The following is a 23776-nucleotide window of genomic DNA, read 5'->3' on the forward strand; positions in this document are numbered from 1 at the left end:
CGGACAGATACTGGCAAGAGCGTATAGATGAGGCGAGGCGCATAAGGCTTCAGAAATTCTCGTAATTCATAATTATTCTCCTTCCGGGTTTGCGGTGTTTACAGATCCCAGCGCGCTCGCGGGGCGTGTGTGGGCATGTGAGGACACGCCTCCTCACCAATCAGTGCACAGGGGAGTGTCTGCTCACGCCCCCAACCTCAGTCGGCACAGTTTGGCTCGCTTCAGCCCCGCTCCAAAACGGTGCGAGTTTTAGGGGCTAAGCAGGGCTGAAGCGAGCTGAGTCGTGCTGGTTTTTGGTAGTCGAAACGCGAGCCGTGTCGGGCTGAAGTGAGCTGAAGCGAGCTGAAGTGAGCTGAAAAAGGGTAGTGGAAAAGGGCCATAATAGTTCTTGAAAAAAAAGATATGTTCTTATCATCAAATACTTTTATTCCATGTTTTGTTGACTGTTTCGTTTCCGTTTCCGGCTGAGAGTACGTCGTGCGCATTCTGGCTGCCGCTTCTCACTGGAGCTTTTTTATTTTATTTTCTATCCTTTTTTTAATTTAAATTTTTTTCTTTATTCTGTGTGTTTGTGTAGTTTGATGTTTGTTTGAGTGTTTTGTCTGCCGGTTGTGGTGTAGCTCCGGACCCAGTTTTGGGCGTCGGTTCGCTCCAGGCCTTGGTTCACCGTGGGTGATGCCTGTGCTCCTAGCTATGGACTGCAGTGAGCTCGTTGCTCATTTTAACATTGTGGTTGTCCAGCGCTCTGTGCTTTAGTGCTTGGCGTGGTGTTCCGAGCAATGTTGCTCGGTGGCGTCGCGGCAGCTGTGCAGGCAGTTTGGGACATACCAATGCTCTGCGTGGCGGTGCTTCTGTGCTCGCTTTGTGGATCCATGGCGTGGTGTTCCGAGCAATGGTGCTGGCAGCGTCACGGCGGCTGTGCTGGAGGTGTGGGACTTGTTTTCGTGCGCCTTTTGGTGGGACTGTGGCTGGTACACCACTGGAATGACATCCTGACCTCTATTTGGTGGACTTTTTTTTTCCTGCCTATAATTGTAAAGCGACCTTGGGTTTTGAGAAAGGCGCTATATAAATTGAACCTATTATTATTATTGCCTTTTTTTTTGGGGGGGGTTGTTTTTGAGTAGAGTTTTTATTTCATCCTCGGTTGGTTCAGCAACATGCTCCGCCATTTTGTTTTTCTTCTTTAGAGTCTTTGGTGGTCAGCAAACCAACTTAAAGGTGCATTACTGCCACCAACTGGGCTGGAGTATGGAACAGGAGATACTGGGGGGGGGGACCCCTGTTTTCTTTGAGCTATTTCTGTTTCTTTTAAATACTTGATAAAGTGATATATCTGACTTGATGCACTCCGCCATTTTGTTTTTCTCTACTCATGGTATATGAGCTGATAGCCTAGTAGTAGAGTAACCAATCAGAGTGCACGATTGCTCATATCCAGTGAATGTGGCTAGAATAATTTTGTATATTCAAGAGTATAAATGTTCAGATATTTTTGCACTGCTGAAAGTATCGGTGTGTATATTTTTCTAGTTATAGTTTGTGAAGTATAGTACGGTAGCGTGTCAGAGGGATAGCAGCTCACCAATCTGTGGAACACACACTTCGGGGTTGCACTCCTCTTTGTCCTCTGGTTTCAGCCGTTCTTCACATCCTTCGCTTGGCATCATATCGTCAGAGAGACAGCGCACCTCTCGGACACGGAATCCCCCCTCACATGTCTTTGAACACTACACACACACATACATACACACACAGAGTAGCTCAGGTCAATTAGGAAAATGGGTTTTAAATAACTTATCATTATAAAACCAAGGAAAAATGGCCATTTCAAATTCCATGATTTGGAAAAAAACAAGTAAAATGACGACATTTTGCAGTGTGTGTGTTGTTATATCTCTCCGCATTACTCACTGCACTCCAGTCAGTGTAGTACCACTTGGCTCCACAGGCCTTGACAGTGCAGCTTTGCTGGCTGAGTGGTTTATCCAGAGAAGAGCATTCATAGAGCGGCATCACTGCATAGCTGTCATCAGCCTTCATCATACACACCACTGTCCTCTGCTGGCTGCCTGTTCCACACTCTGCCGAGCACTGACAACCCACACACACCATCCACCATCAGAGTACAACCAATCCCTCAATACGTCATCTTTCATTTTATTCAGAGTTAATTTAGCAAACGTTGGTTAGTTTCTAATATTTTTTAACTTAGGTTGTATACAGTATATTGTACCGAATGTGACACGAGTAAATATATGGTTTAATAGGATATCGACGATCTTACACGGTTATGCAAAGATATAAAGTTTATCTTCGAGTGGTGAACATATTCACAAGTGACCGAAGCAGACGAGTGAAAATATTTTCAGCAAACTTCACATCTTCTTGCCACTGTGTAATGTTCTTTATATTACTGTATATGGACACATCCACACACACACAAAAATAAAATACGCAAGTTAATTAAAAGAGTTTTTATTTTGAACCGGTTCACCATTTTGACAAGTCAGCGAGAAAACACTGGGAGTGACATCATCGGAGTGAAATATCAGGAATTATTATCCATACAGGACACTTTTCAATGGAATAAAAACGTGTTCTATTCCCTTCGAGCGGGTTTCATTCATTTGGTTCGATAGCATGCAATATTGTTAGCGTATCGCTTATCCTACGTGTATTCCATCACTCTACCCAGTGGAGAATGAGTGTTGAATATCTCATCTCATCTCATTATCTCTAGCCGCTTTATCCTGTTCTACAGGGTCGCAGGCAAGCTGGAGCCTATCCCAGCTGACTACGGGCGAAAGGCGGGGTACACCCTGGACAAGTCGCCAGGTCATCACAGGGCTGACACATAGACACAGACAACCATTCACATTCACACCTACGGTCAATTTAGAGTCACCAGTTAACCTAACCTGCATGTCTTTGGACTGTGGGGGAAACCGGAGCACCCGGAGGAAACCCACACGGACACGGGGAGAACATGCAAACTCTGCACAGAAAGGCCCTCGCCGGCCACGGGGCTCGAACCCGGACCTTCTTGCTGTGAGGTGACAGCGCTAACCACTAGTGTTGAATATGGTTTACAATATTGCATGGTTGGCAAGACAACATGACGTAAAATTTCCACACTAGCGAGTGAGTGACTGTCTCAATTTGTAAACAAACATGGCCGCCAGGTTCACTTCGTTAAATACGGAAGATTTTGAGAGAATTTTGAAAGAGAAAGACGCGTTGAACACCCAAAAAGATGTGTATGTATTATAATATTGGCTGACTTTTTTTCGTGGTATATCAGATATATTCCATTCAGCTACTCGTCTTTGACTCGTTCAATATCATGCTAGCTGAATGGAATATATCTGATATACCACTTAATATCAGCCAATATTATTTAAATGTGTCACTCAGATCCACGATGTGTTTCGTATGAAAAATGTGAGTTTTTCGACACGAGAAGATAAACTTCATATCTTCAAGCCAACGATTTTAATGATTTTCTTTTTATTATATCGACGCATTCACAAACAAAAAGTACCCAAATTTATCAAAACAATTCATCGATTTCCTCATGAGTGACATATAGAGATTTATGTCCTGGTTTTGGTTCTCCATGTCCCAGATGTAGATTGTATGAAAAATATGAGTGGTATATTTCCCAGTAAAACACTCATGTCTATGTAATATATACACATGTTATTTACCAGCTGGGAGGTCCGTATCGTGAAATACCGTGACCGAGGTCTTGAAAGTACTGAGCGAGCCCCTCTGGGCCTCGGTCAGTATTCAAGGCCGAGGTCACGGTATTTCACCATACGGACCGACCTTAAGCTGGTAAATAATATATTTATTTTTTTCTTTACCAAATTCTAACAGAAAACGAGAGTGCCCGAAAGGGAAAACCGAGCCGAGGCGAGCCACCATTTTCAATCCTCATTCACGGCTGTAATGCAAATTGCTTCCTCCTCGGTATACAAGTGCACTTCCATGGCAGGAAAAAAAACTACATTTTGCCACCTATGTAGTCCCCTATTTATACAAATAGGAGTCATTCAGGATTCAGCCATGTTTTTGCTCGGCGTTAGCAAGTTACAGGTTTTTAGCTTTCTCTTGAAATGTTTTCTTTTATTTCGTCTTCCTCAGGGTAGTAAAACTCACTTTCGCTGTGAACACTGTCATTATCGCTATCCATGCTGTAAAATTAATGCTATTTTGAATCCTCATTCACGGCTGTAATGCAAATGGCTTCCTCCTTGGTATACAAGTGCACTTCCATGGCAGGAAAAAAACTACATTTTGCCACCTATGTAGTCCCCTGTTTATACAAATAGGAGTCATTCAGGATTCAGCCATGTTTTTGCTAGGCGTTAGCAACAGTTAGAGGTTTTTAGCTTTCTCCTGAAATGTTTTCTTTTATTTCGTCTTCCTCAGGGTAGTAAAACTCGCTTTCGCTGTGAACACTGTCGTTATCGCTATTCATGATGTAAAATTAATGCTATTCTCCTGAGAAATGCTGGCAAACATTTATAAGATTTTTGATAATCTTATAAATAAATCTTATAAAAAAAGATAAATGTTGACAAAAAATTCTACTATGTTTGTTGTTGTTGTGAACGAGCGAGTCGCCAGAGGTCCATAACCGGGGTCCGTAAGTGCCACTAGCCAATCAGAGCACAGGGTTTGACGGAAACTGGACCGCGAAAAAAATAAACATAGATATGTTACAGTATTTTTTTCCCTGAAGAAACAAAATTGACTATTAAATCTGCTTTTGTAATAATAATGATGTTAGTTCACTTCGATTAGTAATAAACATTAGAAGTAAGATGATGTGGATGTTGTAATGTTGAAAAAGAGAACTGCGAGCCCATTTATACAAACTTAATGCATATTTACTCAGAATATACAGTAATGTTATGTTTGTGCATAATGTTAAAACGTGTTAAAGGTGATGTGTGTGGTGTGGTGTGTGTGTGTGTGTATACTTACCTGTCCCCAGGGTCCAGTGAACCATTCTGTGCGGCTCTCACACGGCCCGTTGTTACACGGTTGAGCCTGAGGGGGGCGCTCTGTACCACAGCCCTCCAGAGGCACACTGCTCACCAGGTTCAAGAGACACACAACACTGCGGCTTCGCACGCCAAAGCCACACTCTGCAGAGCACTAACACACACACACACACACACACGAGGTTGTCTTGCTCTCCTTTGGAGGACCTTCCACTGACAAAATTATCACTGTAGTTTATAAATGCGATTCTACAGTACACCTAAATCTATTAGTGACCTTAACCTCAGTGACCAAAAGGAAACCCTTTGGATCTTTTATATTCTTATCATTATGAGGACGTGTGCTCCTCAACAAGATATAAAAACTTTATTCCCAAACACATGTAGGAATATTACTGCAACACTATCATGATCAGATGATATGATGTGCTGTTGTTTTTACCTGCTCACCCCAGTGTGTGTAGAACCAGCTCTTAGCACACGGCCCCATGTCACAGTTCTCAATGTCACGGGGACGAAGATTCATGTTGCACTCTTCATCCTCAACAATATCACCGACGTTACTGATGCAGTGCACTTCACGTGTTCTCTGACCGACACCGCAGGGCATGGAGCACTGACATTGACACACACACACACACGAAAATGCACAAGTACATGATCATTATTTTCTTCTCGCAAAGATTCTAAAGTTGTGCCTTTGACAAAGGTGTCAGCAAGTCGTCCAACGTTTAAGAGATTTTGTGTTCTGTTTATGTTGCTTGCACATCCATTATCTGTAGCCGCTTATCCTGTGCAATGTCACAAGCAAGCTTGGAACCTATTCCAGCTGACTATGGGCAAGAGGCAGGGTACACCCTGGATAAGTCACTAGGTCATCACAGGGCTGATACATAGCCCATGTTTACATTAGACCGTATCAGCGGATCATCAGATTAACGTTTTTAAAACGATTAGTGTGCACACAGCAACACCAATACATGATTTGCGTGCACACAGCAACGCCAATACACGGATACGCTCGGCTCCGCAGGCATCCTGCGCTCCAAATCACTCCGCCCTGAACAGCGAGTGCCCTCTGCAGGGTGCGCACTCCGGCCCTGCGCAGCTCACACAGCGCGCGAGTGAAGTGCACGAGCAGTGATTCGGGACTGAGCCGCTGTGTGTGTGATCCCAGCGCAGATCACTTACTACTTGCAAGTGGAAGGATGGCAAGCCTAAAGACAATCATAACTACACAATGGGCAGTATTTGCATCAGTATTTGCAGTATTTTCATACTTTTATACTCTTTAATGAAAGGTGATACAAGGCGGAAGTCCGCGCCGTTTTTCAGCAGTCGCGTCACATGACCAACGCCAGCGAATCAGGAAGGTGGATGTCACAGTGACGTTGTCTAATGAGATGCCAGCTAGAGCTCAGCACAGCATATCCGCGTATTCTGAATGTTTACACAGCACCGGAGCTGACACGATCTGGATTGAATACGTGGACGCTGGCGGATTCCCGTTTCCCGGCGTTTCCAGGCGGTTTAATGTAAACGGACAGTGCATCCGCGAAGAAAACGAGACAGATACGGTCTAATGTAAACGTAGCCATAGAGACAAACAACCATTCATACTCACACCTACAGTCAATTTAGAGCCACCAATTAGCCTAATCTGCATGTCTTTGGAGGAAACCCACACAGACAACATGCAAACTCCGCACAGAAAGGCCCTCGCTGGCCACTGGCCTTGAGCCCAGAACCTTCTTGCTGCGAGGCGACAGTGCTAACCACTACACCACCGTGCCACCAGGGCTTTGCATTAACTTTTTTGCTCACCAGCCACTGTGGCTAGTGTAGACTGGTACCAAAATTCAAAAAAGTGCTTATTTAAGGAGTTAAAGGCATTTTTGAGACAAAGTCGGCAAACAGTCTTATTTTGTCAATTTGGGTGTGCCGAATTCAAATCTGCAATATGCCGAGCTCTATCTGACCTCTGTTGACCTCTAGAGGTCATTGAACTTTGGGCCTGTAAACGTCTCAGCTGAACCCAGTTTCTCAGCTTTCTAAGGAATGAAATGTACTAAAATGACTAATGAAGTTAGCAAATGGCCTTGTTTGTTAAATGTTTGGGTGCTGAATTCATTTTTCATTTGTAAAACGACATATGACCTCTGATAACCTCAAGGTCATTAAACTTGGCCTATAGGCCTATGCATTTAACGGCATTTTTAAACTGACTTTACTCCCCCAAAAAGAATATGAACAGACAAAAAACAAATAGAAAGGAACAAATACAACATTAAATGCCAGTCCATGTACATGTGACTTACTTTTCACAATGAGAATGCCTAGGCGATCACCTTACATAACATTGCATTACATTTAGCGGTTATTGTTTATACAAAGCTACTGAAAAAAGGACAGATTCAGCAGCATACAAAATGTGGGGGCATACAGGGTATACAGGTTAATCAGGGTTAGTATATATATGAGAGTTTTTTTCTTTGTTGTTTGTTTTTTGCAAAGGCTTTACCCCGTTTAAAACAAAACAAAAAACAAACAACAAAGAAAAAAAACTCTCATATATACTAACCCTGATTAACCTGTATAATGTGTGAATGGTTGTCTGTGTCTATGTGTCAGCCCTGTGATGACCTGGCGACTTGTCCAGGGTGTACCCCGCCTCTCGCCCATAGTCAGCTGGGATAGGCTCCAGCTTGCCTGCGACCCTGTAGAAGGATAAAGCGGCTACAGATAATGAGATGAGATGAGACATTCAGTACAACTGAACTGATTCTAATATTAAAAGTCCAATTCAGAACATTTATCACTGAAAAACACTTGATGTTTTGATATGCAAGTATTGTGTATTATCAAGTATTATTATGTATATTATGTATTATCTAGGGGCGGCACGGTGGTGTAGTGGTTAGCGCTGTCGCTTCACAGCAAGAAGGTCTGGGTTCGAGCCCCGTGGCCGGCGAGGGCCTTTCTGTGCGGAGTTTGCATGTTCTCCCCGTGTCCGCGTGGGTTTCCTCCGGGTGCTCCGGTTTCCCCCACAGTCCAAAGACATGCAGGTTAGGTTAACTGGTGACTCTAAATTGACCGTAGGTGTGAATGTGAGTGTGAATGGTTGTCTGTGTCTATGTGTCAGCCCTGTGATGACCTGGCGACTTGTCCAGGGTGTACCCCGCCTTTCGCCCGTAGTCAGCTGGGATAGGCTCCAGCTTGCCTGCGACCCTGTAGAACAGGATAAAGTGGCTAGAGATAATGAGATGAGATGCATTATCTATTAATAGTGTGTGTGTGTATGTGAACATGTGTAGAGAGCAGAGGTGGAAAAACTGGATTGACAAAGTAAAAGTCCTGCTTAGGTTTTCCTTCTGCCTGTGCTCTCAACACAGGTGATTTCACCAATTAGCTCATCAACCTGGCTTAGGGGATGTGGTAATTAGGATCAGCTGGTTCATTGAATTGGCTGGAGCAAAAATGTGGCAGGGTTTTTACTTTCTGCACCCGGGTTTTTCCACCTCTGGTAGAGAGAGACATTAAATGTCCGCATTACATTCAGGGGAATTAGCTCAAGTGGTAGAGTGCTTGCTTAGCATGTAAGAGGTAGTGGGATTGATGATCACATTCTCCAAAACAACAACTGCCCCCTTGCTTGCATTCTCTTAATTTCCTGAGGGAACCCGTCCAAAGGGATCAATAAAGTTTTATCTAATCTAATCATCAGATGAGTCTGAATGGTCCATGAAAAATGGTCTTCGTGACATGAGGCTTCCAGCATGCCATAAGTTGATAGCTGGGGCGGGATCAACTTCTTTACAATCGCGTGAACATTTCTAAAAAGCAGCTCCATCCTCTCCAGCTCAGCCGACTTCATGACAGCCAGGGACTTAAAAGCAATGCTGTCCTGTAGTGAACCAGCCGTCTTCACCGGTTTTGATGTTATAGTACCGATGTGTGCATTTGACTTTTCGTGGTCCTTTTATGTTTTGAGTTTAAAATTACTGGTGCCTGTCTTTGCCAGACTTTCTACAGTCTTCACAGTACATGGTATTTTTGGTTTTGCTATGAACTAAACAATCTCACCCGAACTTCCATTGTCATTGAACTGTCTTATCTTCCTATTAGTGTCTTGTTCATCTCCATGGCCGCAGCCAGCTCAGAGGCCCCCGTGGTCCGGACCTCGGTCATTTTTAAGAGCTGAAAATACATTTGTATGCTAAATATTCAACGGGATAAAAAAAATAAAGAACAGTCTCCGTAAAAAGTGCATTGTTAATTATGTTAAACGTTGATTCTGTCTTCTGTGTCTGTTTGGTGCGCGCGGCTCTGAGACCAAGAACACAAAAACGAATGAGTGCGCGACTCGGGGGAGGAACACAGTGCAGGAGACACGGGGTTTCCATGGTAACCATCAGTGCACTTTCATGAAGCTGTTAAATTTACATTTTCGAAGCAGCGCAGTTGTAGCCTACCTTGTTTGAGATTTTAAAAATAAATCATTCAATAAGCCAAAGCAACAGAGTGGAAAGTTTAAACTTATGTTTGCTTTGGATAACTTTGCCTAAAACATGGTGGTGTAGACTGATTTTTTTTCCCAGAAAGTTTTTTTTTTTGTGTAGGTGTAACGGATGCCAGATTGTTAAAGTATCTTAGTTACATAGGCTACATGGTTAGGGAATCTTTTGTCCTCATTGTTTGGGCCAGATCAAACCATTAAACAAGCTTAAATTATTCTTACTCTTGCCACATACATTATTTTTTTTCAAAACTGATGATATTCAGTTCAAACACCATTAAAAGTAATTTCAGGAATAGCTCTCTTGTATGACGTGTAATCCACCCCTCTCATTTAAATATGTCGAAAATTTTTCGGTGAGTGCTTTGCGCATCACGGACCTCGGTGATTTTAAAATGCTGCTCCGGCCCTGCTCATCTCTGCCCCTTTTTTTCCTGAGCAGCAGGGTTTGAAACTCCAGCTATATGCCGCCACATCGTGCGCTTGTCAGTCATCAGCAACTTTGTTGCTTCGTTCATTAACCGCAGGTTACCGTATCATTGATTTTATCTGAGATGTTAACGAACGTTCTAAATAATTCTAACATGTTGTGTCACAATGTTTATGCAGGTGCTCATGGGAGTTGTAGGCGCGTAATATCACATTGCAATGCATTTATTATATCAGATGCCTTCAGAGAAAACTACAATTAAAATATATTGTCATACCACAGAATAAACCACCCGCCAAAATGGCTAGTGGGACTAAAGTCATTACCCGCCAAAGCCGAATTTTACCCTCATTTGGCAGGTGGGCGGGTGCTAATGTAAAGCCCTGCGTGTCACCCAGTATAAATATATCTAGATTCCATTTTAACCCAGATGTACACGAAACATGAAGCTAATTTAACACAAGCAGCATAATAATAAAACTTAATAATAAAAAAAACCCCAACAGATTCCCAAATCCATAAAACACTCTGAAAGTTTCCTGAATCTGACTCTTATCTATACAGTGGTGCTTGAAAGTTTGTGAACCCTTTAGAATTTTCTATATTTCTGCATAAATATGACCTAAAACATCATCAGATTTTCACACAAGTCCTAAAAGTAGATAAAGAGAGCCCAGTTAAACAAATGAGACAAAAATATTATACTTGGTCATTTATTTATTGAGGAAAATGATCCAATATTACATATCTGTGAGTGGCAAAAGTATGTGAACCTCTAGGATTAGCAGTTAATTTGAAGGTGAAATTAGAGTCAGGTGTTTTCAATCAAAGAGATGACAATCAGGTGTGAGTGGGCACCCTGTTTTATTTAAAGAACAGGGATCTATCAAAGTCTGATCTTCACAACACATGTTTGTGGAAGTGTATCATGGCACGAACAAAGGAGATTTCTGAGGACCTCAGAAAAAGCGTTGTTGATGCTCATCAGGCTGGAAAAGGTTACAAAACCATCTCTAAAGAGTTTGGACTCCACCAATCCACAGTCAGACAGATTGTGTACAAATGGAGGAAATTCAAGACCATCGTTACCCTCCCCAGGAGTGGTCGACCAACAAAGATCACTCCAAGAGCAAGGCGTGTAATAGTCGGCGAGGTCACAAAGGACCCCAGGGTAACTTCTAAGCAATTCACATTGGCTAATGTTAATGTTTATGAGTCCACCATCAGGAGAACACTGAACAGCAATGGTGTGCATGGCAGGGTTGCAAGGAGAAAGCCACTGCTCTCCAAAAAGAACATTGCTGCTCATCTGCAGTTTGCTAAAGATCACGTGGATAAGCCAGAAGGCTATTGGAAAAATGTTTTGTGGACGGATGAGACCAAAATAGAACTTTTTGGTTTAAATGAGAAGCGTTATGTTTGGAGAAAGGAAAACACTGCATTCCAACATCATAACCTTTTCCCATCTGTGAAACATGGTGGTGGTAGTATCATGGTTTGGGCCTGTTTTGCTGCATCTGGTCCAGGATGGCTTCCCATCACTGATGGAACAATGAATTTTGAATTATACCAGCCAATTCTAAAGGAAAATGTCAGGACATCTGTCCATGAACTGAATCTCAAGAGAAGGTGGGTCATGCAACGACCCTAAGCACACAAGTCGTTCTACCAAAGAATGGTTAAAGAAGAATAAAGTTAATGTTTTGGAATGGCCAAGTCAAAGTCCTGACCTTAATCCAATCGAAATGTTGTGGAAGGACCTGAAGCGAGCAGTTCATGTGAGGAAACCCACCAACATCCCAGAGTTGAAGCTGTTCTGTACGGAGGAATGGGCTAAAATTCCTCCAAGCCGGTGTGCAGGACTGATCAACAGTTACCGGAAATGTTTAGTTGCAGTTATTGCTGCACAAGGGGGTCACACCAGATACTGAAAGCAAAGGTTCACATACTTTTGCCACTCACAGATATGTAATATTGGATCATTTTCCTCAATAAATAAATGACCAAGTATAATATTTTTGTCTCATATTTTTAACTGGGTTCTCTTTATCTACTTTTAGGACTTGTGTGAAAATCTGATGATGTTTTAGGTCATATTTATGCAAAAATATAGAAAATTCTAAAGGATTCACAAACTTTCAAGCACCACTGTATACACAGTACTGGGCAATATGCATACAATTTATAGGTTTGCTAAAGACTGCTATATAGTAAATCAAATCTCCTCTTCTGTATGGATGACGGAAAATTACCCCTTCTACAGCCATTATACAGGGTTGGTCAAAATTATGTTAACACTAATGGATTAATTTTCTTCTGAATGTGTGGTGCGCCATGACCGCTGCTGGCGTAATTGGACCCCAACAGTGACGTCAGACGTCTACTTACAGATGGTGCAGCAGTACACCATTGATGAACTTCCACTACAGATCCGATTGGCGGGGTATTTCCAACAGGATGGCGTACCGCCGCATTTTGGCCATACTGTTCGTGCTTATCTTAACCACACATTTCCAGGTCAATGGATAGGTCATGGTGGACCATTACCGTGGCCTCTACACTCCCTTGATTTGACGTCCTGTGATTTCTGGTTATGGGGTATGGTGAAGGAGCACGTGTATAGCAGGAAAGTTCGTGATGTCAATGACCTCAAGGACAGAATAAGGACTGTGGTATCATCTATTCCCTGTGAAATGCGTGTCCGGGCTTTAAATGGTACTGTTGCTCGCTGGTTTTTGTGTGTTGAACACGATGGAGAATAGGTTGAGACCGTCCTGTAAATCATCTTGCACATATGATGTATGTTTTGTGAATAAATGGTTTCTACCATTTAAGTGTTAACATAATTTTGACTAACCCTGTATTATCCAGATCATAAAAAAATACATTCTGTAGTAAACATTTTCCATAATTATCCGGGCAATTCAGATTTTTGAGCGGTTTTCTTATTTAATGACAATCTACAGTACTGTGCAAAAGTTTTAGCCCCCTGTTTTTTTTTCCTCCATACAAACTTTATCGATTTCTGTTTGATGACTTCTACATTATCGAGTCAAAACATTACAAAAACATTTTAGAGTCCAAACATTCGTTCATTTTCCAGAACAAAATTAAATATTACAGAAAAAAAGTTTGTATCTGAGTAGAATATTACATAAGAGAGCATTTTTCAGCTTAGAAAAGAAAACATAATGAAGGCTGCTGGCAAAATTTTGGTGCAAAATGAAGACGCGAGTGTGACAAAGTGTCCAGAACAACTGTGGCTGGTTCTGTAAGATGCTCAGTAAAACGTACAGCTCATTTCCGCATAAAACTGCACTCGTACCTCAGATGACTATTTTATTTTTTAAGCAAAGGATTGTCTCACACCAAATATTGACTTTGTTATATTCATTCATCACGGCTTACTGCTTATAGTATTTTTTAATGTTGAAACATTTAATTATTTTTTAAGCCATTTTTGGTCGACAGTATTTCTTTAGGCGGCACGGTGGTGTAGTGGTTAGCGCTGTCACCTCACAGCAAGAAGGTCCTGGGTTCGAGCCCCGGGGCCGGCGAGGGCCTTTCTGTGTGGAGTTTGCATGTTCTCCCCGTGTCCGCGTGGGTTTCCTCCGGGTGCTCCGGTTTCCCCCACAGTCCAAAGACATGCAGGTTAGGTTAACTGGTGACTCTAAATTGACCGTAGGTGTGAATGTGAGTGTGAATGGTTGTCTGTGTCTATGTGTCAGCCCTGTGATGACCTGGCGACTTGTCCAGGGTGTACCCCGCCTTTCGCCCGTAGTCAGCTGGGATAGGCTCCAGCTTGCCTGCGACCCTGTAGAACAGGATAAAGCGGCTAGAGATAATGAGATGAGATGAGTATTTCTTTACATGTGTCTAACATGTCCTGACTGAAGACTGTTTTATGATGAGACACATAAAACCCTGACACTCACAGAGCTCCACTCAGAGTGAATCTGCCACTCGCTGCAGATCTTCAGCTGACAGGTGCTGCTGCTTTCAGGCCGTTCCAGGTGTTCACAGCGTTTGGCGGGCACGTTGAGGGTGCGGTTGGCATAAAACTGTCGGCACAGAATCTGCCGGTGCTGCATGCCGAGGCCACATGTCTTACTGCACTCCGACCACTCACCAATATCCCAACTGCTCAAAAAAAAAAACAAAACAATCATTCATTCGTCATATTTAAATTATTCATCACAGCCGAGTTCTGGGAGGAATGAATCACTTCTTCACGCTGTTATAGGAAATTAATCAATGATGGGCCGAAGTAGTGTGATGCAGCCTGATGAAAAATGGAGGTACTGTTACCACTCTCGGGTTGATTATTTTCCAATAATATCAGATGTTTTATTCCTTTTCTATCACAGCAATTTGCCTCTAATTGCAGTTTTTTAAAAAATCATTCCAGAACAACACTTTGTACATTTTATCTATTTATAGTTACCTTTTAATTTTGTTAAACATCCACAAAACAAGATCGTTCATGATGGATCTTTGTTTCTGATTTCTACAAAGCACTAACATTTGAGATTCCATACATGAATGTTAAATAAAGATCTCCCTACTGAAAACATCACCATAGCAACACACCTTCTGACCAATCAGAATTGAGAATTCAACAGCGCTGTGGTATAAATAAAAACATCTCAGGAGTGGAGTCCTGGTTTTGGTTTCCATGGGTAAAATTCAGTAAGAGGAGCCTTATCGGAATGGTCTGTACTGTGTGTGTGTTTTCTCACAATGCAGGACATGGCTGGACGTTGCAGGGCTCCTCCTGTGTGCTGGGTTTAGTCGTGCTGTCACACTGACTATCGGACACATGCTCGTGAGTCACTCGATGGACACAGCCGAACACAGTGTACCTGATTCCTACACACACACACACACACACACGATTCGATATTCTAATCCAGCAACTAATAAACTAACAACGACAGTAGATATATTTTTCTCATTTTCATCTGTTTAAAAAATTTCACAGCTACGTTTTTAAAAAGCAGAAGCTAATTTGGACACAGAATGCTCCCCACTAATCTGTATTACACAGCAGTCACCAATCTGCGAGTGTCAGGAGTAAAACTTGCTAACTTGTCACTTTATCATCTATAATGGCACAGCAATAAGAATAACAATAAGCATATAACTAGGCATCTGTCACATACAGTGGATATAAAAAGTGTACACACCCCGTTAAAATGATCGGTTTTTCTGATGTAAAAATAAAAAAAAAGAGACCATGATAAATCATTTCAAAACTTTTCCCACCTTTAATGTGACCTATAACCTGTACAGTTCAATTGAAAAACAAACAAATACACTACCGTTCAAAAGTTTGGGGTCACTTTGAAATGTCCTTATTTTTGAAAGAAAAGCACTGTTCTTTTCAACGAAGATCACTTTAAACTAATCAGAAATCCACTCTATACATTGCTAATGTGGTAAATGACTATTCTAGCTGCAAATGTCTGGTTTTTGGTGCAATATCTCCATAGGTGTATAGAGGCCCATTTCCAGCAACTCTCACTCCAGTGTTCTAATGGTACAATGTGTTTGCTCATTGCCTCAGAAGGCTAATGGATGATTAGAAAACCCTTGTACAATCATGTTAGCACAGCTGAAAACAGTTGAGCTCTTTAGAGAAGCTATAAAACTGACCTTCCTTTGAGCAGATTGAGTTTCTGGAGCATCACATTTGTGGGGTCGATTAAATGCTCAAAATGGCCAGAAAAATGTCTTGACTATATTTTCTATTCATTTTACAACTTATGGTGGTAAATAAAAGTGTGACTTTTCATGGAAAACACAAAATTGTCTGGGTGACCCCAAACTTTTGAACGGTAGTGTATGTTAGGGGTGGGAAGCATAAAAAATGTAAAAAACGTACAATAAGCTGGTTGCATAAGTGTGCGTGCACACCCTTAAACTAATACTTTGTTGGCACACCTTTTGATTTAATTACAGCATTCGGTCTTTTTGGGTTCACACCTGCCATCAATTAAAATGACTCTGATTAACCCCAAATAAAGTTCAGACATTTACTCAATTGCATCCTCCAGCAAAAGCCAGGGTTCACAGAGAGCTTACAAAGCATCGAAGGGATCTCATTGTTGAAAGGTATCAGTCAGGAGAAGGGGACAAAACCATTTCCACGCCATTAGATATACCATGGAGCACAGTGAAGACCGTCATCAAGAAGTGGAGAAAATATGGGACAACAGTGACATTATCGGTAACTGGAGTCCCTCCAAAATTGATGAAAAGACGAGACGAAAACAGGTCAGGGAGGCTGCCAAGAGGCCTACAGCAACACTGAAGGAGCTGCAGGGATTTCTGGCAAGTACTGGATGTGTACTACATGTGACAGCAATCTTCCATATTCTCCATATGTCTGGACTATGAGGTAGGGTCAAAGAAAAACATCCAGGCCTGGCTAAACTTTGCAAAAAAAAAAAAATCAACTCTCCCAAAAGCATGTGGGAAAATGTGTTATGGTCTGATGAAACCAAGGTTGAACTTTTTGGCCACAATTCCAAAGGGTATGTTTGGTGCAAAAACAACACTGTGCATCACCAAAAGAACCCCATACCCACGGTGAAGCATGGTGGTGGCAGCATCATGTTTTGGGGTTGTTTTTCTTCAGCTGGAACAGGGGCTTTAGTCAAGCTGGAGGGAATTATGAACAGTTCTAAATACCAGTCAATTTTGGCCCAAAACTTTCAGATGCCTGCTAGAAAGCTGGAGATGAAGAGGAATTTCACCTTTCAGCAAGACAACGACCCCCAAAAAGTTTTGGAACGGCCCAGCCAGAGCCCAGACCTAAATCCAATTGAAAATCTGTGGGGTGACCTGAAGAGGGCTGTGCACAAGACACGCCCTCGCAATCTGACAGATTTGGAGCGCTTTTGCAAGGAAGAGTGGGCAAATATTTCCAAGTTTAGATGTGGCAGGCTGATAGACTCCAACCCAAAAAGACTGAATGCTGTAATTAAATCAAAACGTGCTTCAACAAAGTGTTAGTTTAAGGGTGTGCACACTTATGCAACCAGCTTGTTGTACATTTTTTTTTATTTTTTATGTATTTCCCTCCAAACAGATTTGTTTGTTTTTTTCAACTGAACTGTACAGGTTATAGGTCACATTAAAGGTGGGAAAAGTTTTGAAATGATTTATCATGGTCTCTTTTTTTTATTTTTACATCAGAAAAAACGATCATTTTAACGGGGTGTGTACACTTTTTATATACACTATACGATCATATAAATCTATCATTATACGCCCCTAATAACGTAAAAAAAATTGTGTGTGTAAGGTATAGAACTGCATTAAAAGTAAAAAAGAAAATGCAAATGTAGTTTATGAAGCTTTCTATATCAGCTCATTTAGGACTAAGATTTTGTAAATGTTGTCACTTTGGACAAAATGACATTTGCCCGAATGGATATGAAACCTTGCAGACTTTCTATAAATACAGTTTTAAAATCAAGGAATCAGATGCTAAAGTGTCAGGTTCTTACCTCTGCCACAGGAGGCGCTGCAGTCTGTCGTGCCCGTGAGTTTCCAGTTGTGTTCTCTGTGCCTGCGAGGTGGTACCTGGTTTTCAGGAATGTGAGGTAGGTTCCTGTGCCCACCTGTCCCTTCATGTCCTTCCTGAGACGGCCTTCTGCCGTACTGATCGTATCCTGCCCCACCAGTCACTGTGTTACCTACAGAAAACAGGGTCCTGATGTACAAATGACCTACAGATTATTAATGAACTACCTACCAAAAGGATCCATCTTACATTCAGGGTTAATGTTAGATGCAGGGTTGGGATTTGGGTTTGGGTTATATTTAAGTATGGGACTGGGAAGCGATAAAATGTCAGTTGATTAATGTTAATGTTAGTTTAAGAGGCATTTGGGGATAAAAATCAAAATGTCATCCTGTTTAGTGTACAAATTTTCACTTATTTAGTTTTACACTGAAGCCAGGAGGCAGCTCATGACCACCACATGGGTGAGCTCACAACTGGGGTGCCATTTGATATTGCATTTACAAATCTGTACATGAAGTCATGATAAAAGACATTTTAAACCAGAACGTCAAGGACATAGTAGGTCATCTGGCCTGCCATCAAACCAACCATGACGACCAAAACATCAACCAGAACTGAAATGTGACAATGTGAGACAGGACCAACCTCCATGACAAACTGTTTACAACAGGAAAATCGAGAAAGGACTAAATTTTGTTCGCTGAAGGAAGACCGACCCAAAACACCGATCAGAACTGAATTCGCGTGATAAATGAGAGGAGATACAATTCTAGTCAGAGGAAAATGTGTTATTAAAGTTGACCTAATGACTAATCTGTTCACAAAAAATGACAATACAACAACCAAGTGTTGTACAGAAGGTCGAGTTCTTTCAAATAAAACAATCAGAACTGAAATCCATTGAGGAGGGAGGGAGGGAGGGAGGAGACAGGATTTAACTGAAAATAAACAAAGTTGTAAACAAATTGTTTACAGCAGGAAACTCAACAAACAAATGACCAAGTTTTGTCCCCCGAGGGAAGATCGACCCAAAACATCCATCAGAATTGAAATTGGGTGAGAACTGTGACAGGAGATACAATTCTAATGAGAAGAAGTCCCAAAACTTGGTAAGTTGACCTCATTAGCAGTTTGTTAGCAAAAAAATTGACAATACAACGACCAAGTGTTGTACAGAAGGTCGAGTTCTTTCAAAAAAAAAAAAAAACAGTCAGAACTGAAATCCACTGAGAACTAAAGGAGGAGATACGACTTAACTGAAAATAAACAAACTTGTAAACAAATTGTTTACAACAGGAAAATCAATAAACAACCAACCAAGTTTTGTTCCCCGAGGGAAGATCGACCCAAAATATTGATCAAGACTAGAATCGGATGAGAAATCAGAGAGGAGACACAATTCTAGTGAGAGGCCTGGAAAATTTGTTAATTTGGCCTAATTACAAACTCGTTAGCAAAAAATTTGACAAAACAATGACCAAGTTTTCTGCGGCGTGATGAGTTTTTTCAAACGAAACAATCAGAACGGAAATCCGTAGAGAACTGAGGGAGGGAGGGAGGAGACAGGATTTAACTGAAAATAAACAAAGTTGTAAACAAATTGTTTACAGCAGGAAACTCAACAAACAAATGACCAAGTTTTGTTCCCCGAGGGAAGATCGACCCAAAACATCCATCAGAATTGAAATTGGGTGAGAACTGTGACAGGAGATACAATTCTAATGAGAAGTCCCAAAACTTGGTAAGTTGACCTCATTAGCAGTTTGTTAGCAAAAAATTGACAATACAACGACCAAGTGTTGTACAGAAGGTCGAGTTCTTTTAAAAAAAAAAAAAAACAATCAGAACTGAAATCCATTGAGAACTGAAGGAGATACGATTTAACTGAAAATAAACAAACTTGTAAACAAATTGTTTACAACAGGAAAATCAATAAACAACCAACCAAGTTTTGTTCCCTGAGGGAAGATCGACCCAAAATATTGATCAAGACTAGAATCGGATGAGAAATCAGAGAGGAGACACAATTCTAGTGAGAGGCCTGGAAAATTTGTTAATTTGGCCTAATTACGAACTCGTTAGCAAAAAATTTGACAAAACAATGACCAAGTTTTCTGCGGAGTGATGAGTTTTTTCAAACGAAACAATCAGAACGGAAATCCGTAGAGAACTGACAGAGGGGATACGATTTAACTGAATTATGAACGATGGATGGACGGACGGACGCTTCGCCATGGCAACAGCTCACTGGCCTCATGGACAGATGAGCTAAACACAAGTAAAGTGAACATCACACCAGCAACAACAACATACAGTACCAGTAAAAAAATGTGGACACACCTTCTAATGCAATGTTTTTATTTAATTTTTTATAAATTAAAAGTCACTTCATGTCTTAAAGTCATGATGGATGTTGTTTCTCTTTACTTAGTTGTTCGGTTCTTGACACAATACAGCGTTGGTGTTGCTGTAGTTGTGGTGTTGAATAGGGCTGTTTACTGTATTGTTACAACCCCGATTCCAAAAAAGTTGGGACAAAGTACAAATTGTAAATAAAAATGGAATGCAATGATGTGGAAGTGTCAAAATTCCATATTTTATTCAGAATAGAACATAGATGACATATCAAATGTTTAAACTGAGAAAATGTATCATTTAAAGAGAAAAATTAGGTGATTTTAAATTTCATGACAACACCACATCTCAAAAAAGTTGGGACAAGGCCATGTTTACCACTGTGAGACATCCCCTTTTCTCTTTACAACAGTCTGTAAACGTCTGGGGACTGAGGAGACAAGTTGCTCAAGTTTAGGGATAGGAATGTTAACCCATTCTTGTCGAATGTAGGATTCTAGCTGCTCAACTGTCTTAGGTCTTTTTTGTCGTATCTTCCATTTTATGATGTGCCAAATGTTTTCTATGGGTGAAAGATCTGGACTGCAGCCTGGCCAGTTCAGTACCCGGACCCTTCTTCTACGCAGCCATGATGCTGTAATTGATGCAGTATGTGGTTTGGCATTGTCATGTTGGAAAATGCAAGGTCTTCCCTGAAAGAGACGTCGTCTGGATGGGAGCATATGTTGCTCTAGAACCTGGATATACTTTTCAGCATTGATGGTGTCTTTCCAGATGTGTAAGCTGCCCATGCCACACGCACTAATGCAACCCCATACCATCAGAGATGCAGGCTTCTGAACTGAGCGCTGATAACAACTTGGGTCGTCCTTCTCCTCTTTAGTCCGAATGACACGGCGTCCCTGATTTCCATAAAGAACTTCAAATTTTGATTCGTCTGACCACAGAACAGATTTCCACTTTGCCACAGTCCATTTTAAATGAGCCTTGGCCCAGAGAAGACGTCTGCGCTTCTGGATCGTGTTTAGATACGGCTTCTTCTTTGAACTATAGAGTTTTAGCTGGCAACGGTGGATGGCATGGTGAATTGTGTTCACAGATAATGTTCTCTGGAAATATTCCTGAGCCCATTTTGTGATTTCCAACACAGAAGCATGCCTGTATGTGATGCAGTGCCGTCTAAGGGCCCGAAGATCATGGGCACCCAGTATGGTTTTCCGGCCTTGACCCTTACGCACAGAGATTCTTCCAGATTCTCTGAATCTTTTGATGATATTATGCACTGTAGATGATGATATGTTCAAACTCTTTGCAATTTTACACTGTCGAACTCCTTTCTGATATTGCTCCACTATTTGTCGGCGCAGAATTAGGGGGATTGGTGATCCTCTTCCCATCTTTACTTCTGACAGCCGCTGCCACTCCAAGATGCTCTTTTTATACCCAGTCATGTTAATGACCTATTGCCAATTGACCTAATGAGTTGCAATTTGGTCCTCCAGCTGTTCCTTTTTTGTACCTTTAACTTTCCCAGCCTCTTATTGCCCTTGTCCCAACTTTTTTGAGATGTGTTGCTGTCATGAAATTTCAAATGAGCCAATATTTGGCATGAAATTTCAAAATGTCTCACTTTCGACATTTGATATGTTGTCTATGTTCTATTGTGAATACAATATCAGTTTTTGAGATTTGTAAATTATTGCATTCCGTTTTTATTTACAATTTGTACTTTGTCCCAACTTTTTTGGAATCGGGGTTGTATTATTTACTATTTACTGTTTGACCTTGCATTAAGACGGCACAAAACTCGTCCACTAATTACCTTTTGACAAGACACACCTGTTAATTGAAAAGCATTCCAGGTGGCTACCTCGGGAAGCTGGTTAAGATAATGCCAATAGTGTACAAAGCGTCATCAAGGTAAACACTGGCTACTTTGAAGAATCTAAAATAGCAAACATTTTTTATTTATTTTTTAACACTTTTGTTCACCACATAATCCATACATGTTCGAGATGTTATTTTATAGTTTTAATGTCTTCAGTATTGTTATACAATGTAGAAAATACAGAAAAACCTATGAACGAGTAGAGTGGGGTGTACAAACTTTTGACTGGGACTGTATGTGAGTATTTTAAATATATAAATTAAACCATTAATAAAACCTCTATAGCACTTTAAAAAAACAACAACACAATAACCAAACTTTACCTTGAAATATAATCAGTAAAATAAACAATGAGTCTTTGATTACTGATTATGAACCTTTTATTTGTATCTCAGCATTCACTCAACCCTGAGTTCCAGTGAAAAACTAAAGAAATGCCTTTATTTATTGATTTTCCCCACTGACAGATTCATTTTAGTACGTGTCAGTGTTGTAGTTGAGTCACTAATCCTCGAGTCCGAGTCCAGTCTCGAGTCCCCAGTGTTCAAGTCCGAGTCATTTAAAGAAAATTTCGAGTTGAGTCCACTATTGATCCGAGTCGAGTCCGAGTCCAACACTCCAACTGCACCATTTGACGGTGGCTGTTTTAGCGCTGTTAACATTAGTTTGTTCCTGAACATGCCGTATGAACAGGTGAATGTGCTTCTCTTTATCAGGGAGTGTGAAGTATTCTGTCAGAGATGGTTGGGAGATGGATGTAAGTGCAGAAGGTGTGTTTGTTAATACAAGTGAAGACGGTAAACAATCCAGAACGGCAGGCAAAATCGTAAAACGGTGAAACAGGCAATAGGTCAAGCAAGGCACAAACAGGCTATCATAGACTCGGCAGAATCAAAGACGAGGAACAAGAAATCAGGGATCAGGAAACCAAACAAGGAAATAAGGCTCGGTAATGTATCAGTGACGCAACTCAATACTTCGCAAAGTAAGTGTATTTTCACAGTTTTTATATCGGCGCACTGATTGCGCCTTAATCCTGTACAGATGTGAACCGTTTATGGCGCGTGCAAGGGTCCGCTTGGCACGCACACTGTCTGGAGCACGCCTGAGAGTCTATCTGATGTACGTGCCAAGGCGTGCAAGTGTGACATTCTTACACGAAATTAGTATAAAAATTAATGTAGATATAAATATCTCATCTCATCTCATCTCATTATCTCTAGCCGCTTTATCCTTCTACAGGGTCGCAGGCAAGCTGGAGCCTATCCCAACTGACTACGGGCGAAAGGCGGGGTACACCCTGGACAAGTCGCCAGATCATCACAGGGCTGACACATAGACACAGACAACCATTCACACTCACATTCACACCTACGGTCAATTTAGAGTCACCAGTTAACCTAACCTGCATGTCTTTGGACTGTGGGGGAAACCGGAGCACCCGGAGGAAACCCACGCGGACACGGGGAGAACATGCAAACTCCGCACAGAAAGGCCCTCGCCGGCCATGGGGCTCGAACCCAGGACCTTCTTGCTGTGAGGCGACAGCGCTAACCACTACACCACCGTGCCGCCCAGATATAAATATCTTATGCTAAATTATTAGTGCAGGTTACAAAAAAAAATCTGTGTCCTCGACGAGTCTGAGTCATCACTGCTCAAGTCCAAGTCAAGTCACATGTCCTTAATATTAGGGTATGAGTTGGACTGGAGTCGAGTCCTGGACTCGAGTACTACAAGCCTGGTACTTGCACTCCAGCCATAGTACATCCATTAAGCACATTAGTAGTTGTTATGAAGCGTGATGGTCCGCTCACCCTCCTCTGTGTTCGGAGCCGTGCTGACGGAGTTCTCAGACGGAAGGACGTACTCGTAGTGCACTCTAGGATTGGGCTGCTGGTAGATCATCTAAGAGATAAAACCAAGAGGATGGAGGAAGACTCAATGAGAGCTTCTGAGCCAAGCAATGTAGAAGACTGTAACATGACAATGAAGGTTTAGCGAGAATTATTGGTCAAGCATTTTTAATTCCAATTTG

The 23776-nt window shown here is 41.6% G+C and overlaps 1 protein-coding gene across 3 annotated transcripts in view; it reads right to left on the reverse strand.

The window, feature by feature from the left end:
• The window catches only part of LOC132888133 (thrombospondin type-1 domain-containing protein 4-like), a 168067-nt gene that overhangs the window by 4378 nt on the left and 139913 nt on the right, over nt 1-23776 (reverse strand). For 2 of the 3 annotated variants that reach the window (XM_060924148.1, XM_060924149.1), the window contains 8 exons: nt 23556-23646; nt 17476-17664; nt 14701-14830; nt 13897-14101; nt 5458-5631; nt 4996-5169; nt 1915-2094; nt 1586-1730 (listed from right to left, as the gene is read on the reverse strand). In XM_060924148.1, coding sequence (XP_060780131.1) covers nt 1586-1730; nt 1915-2094; nt 4996-5169; nt 5458-5631; nt 13897-14101; nt 14701-14830; nt 17476-17664; nt 23556-23646 — 1288 coding nt within the window. Of the gene's footprint in view, nt 1-1585; nt 1731-1914; nt 2095-4995; nt 5170-5457; nt 5632-13896; nt 14102-14700; nt 14831-17475; nt 17665-23555; nt 23647-23776 lie in introns of those variants that run through there. The other variant, XR_009654906.1, reaches the window with a different exon arrangement.

This window comes from Neoarius graeffei, chromosome 6, assembly GCF_027579695.1.
Source record: "Neoarius graeffei isolate fNeoGra1 chromosome 6, fNeoGra1.pri, whole genome shotgun sequence".
NCBI lineage: Eukaryota > Metazoa > Chordata > Actinopteri > Siluriformes > Ariidae > Neoarius > Neoarius graeffei.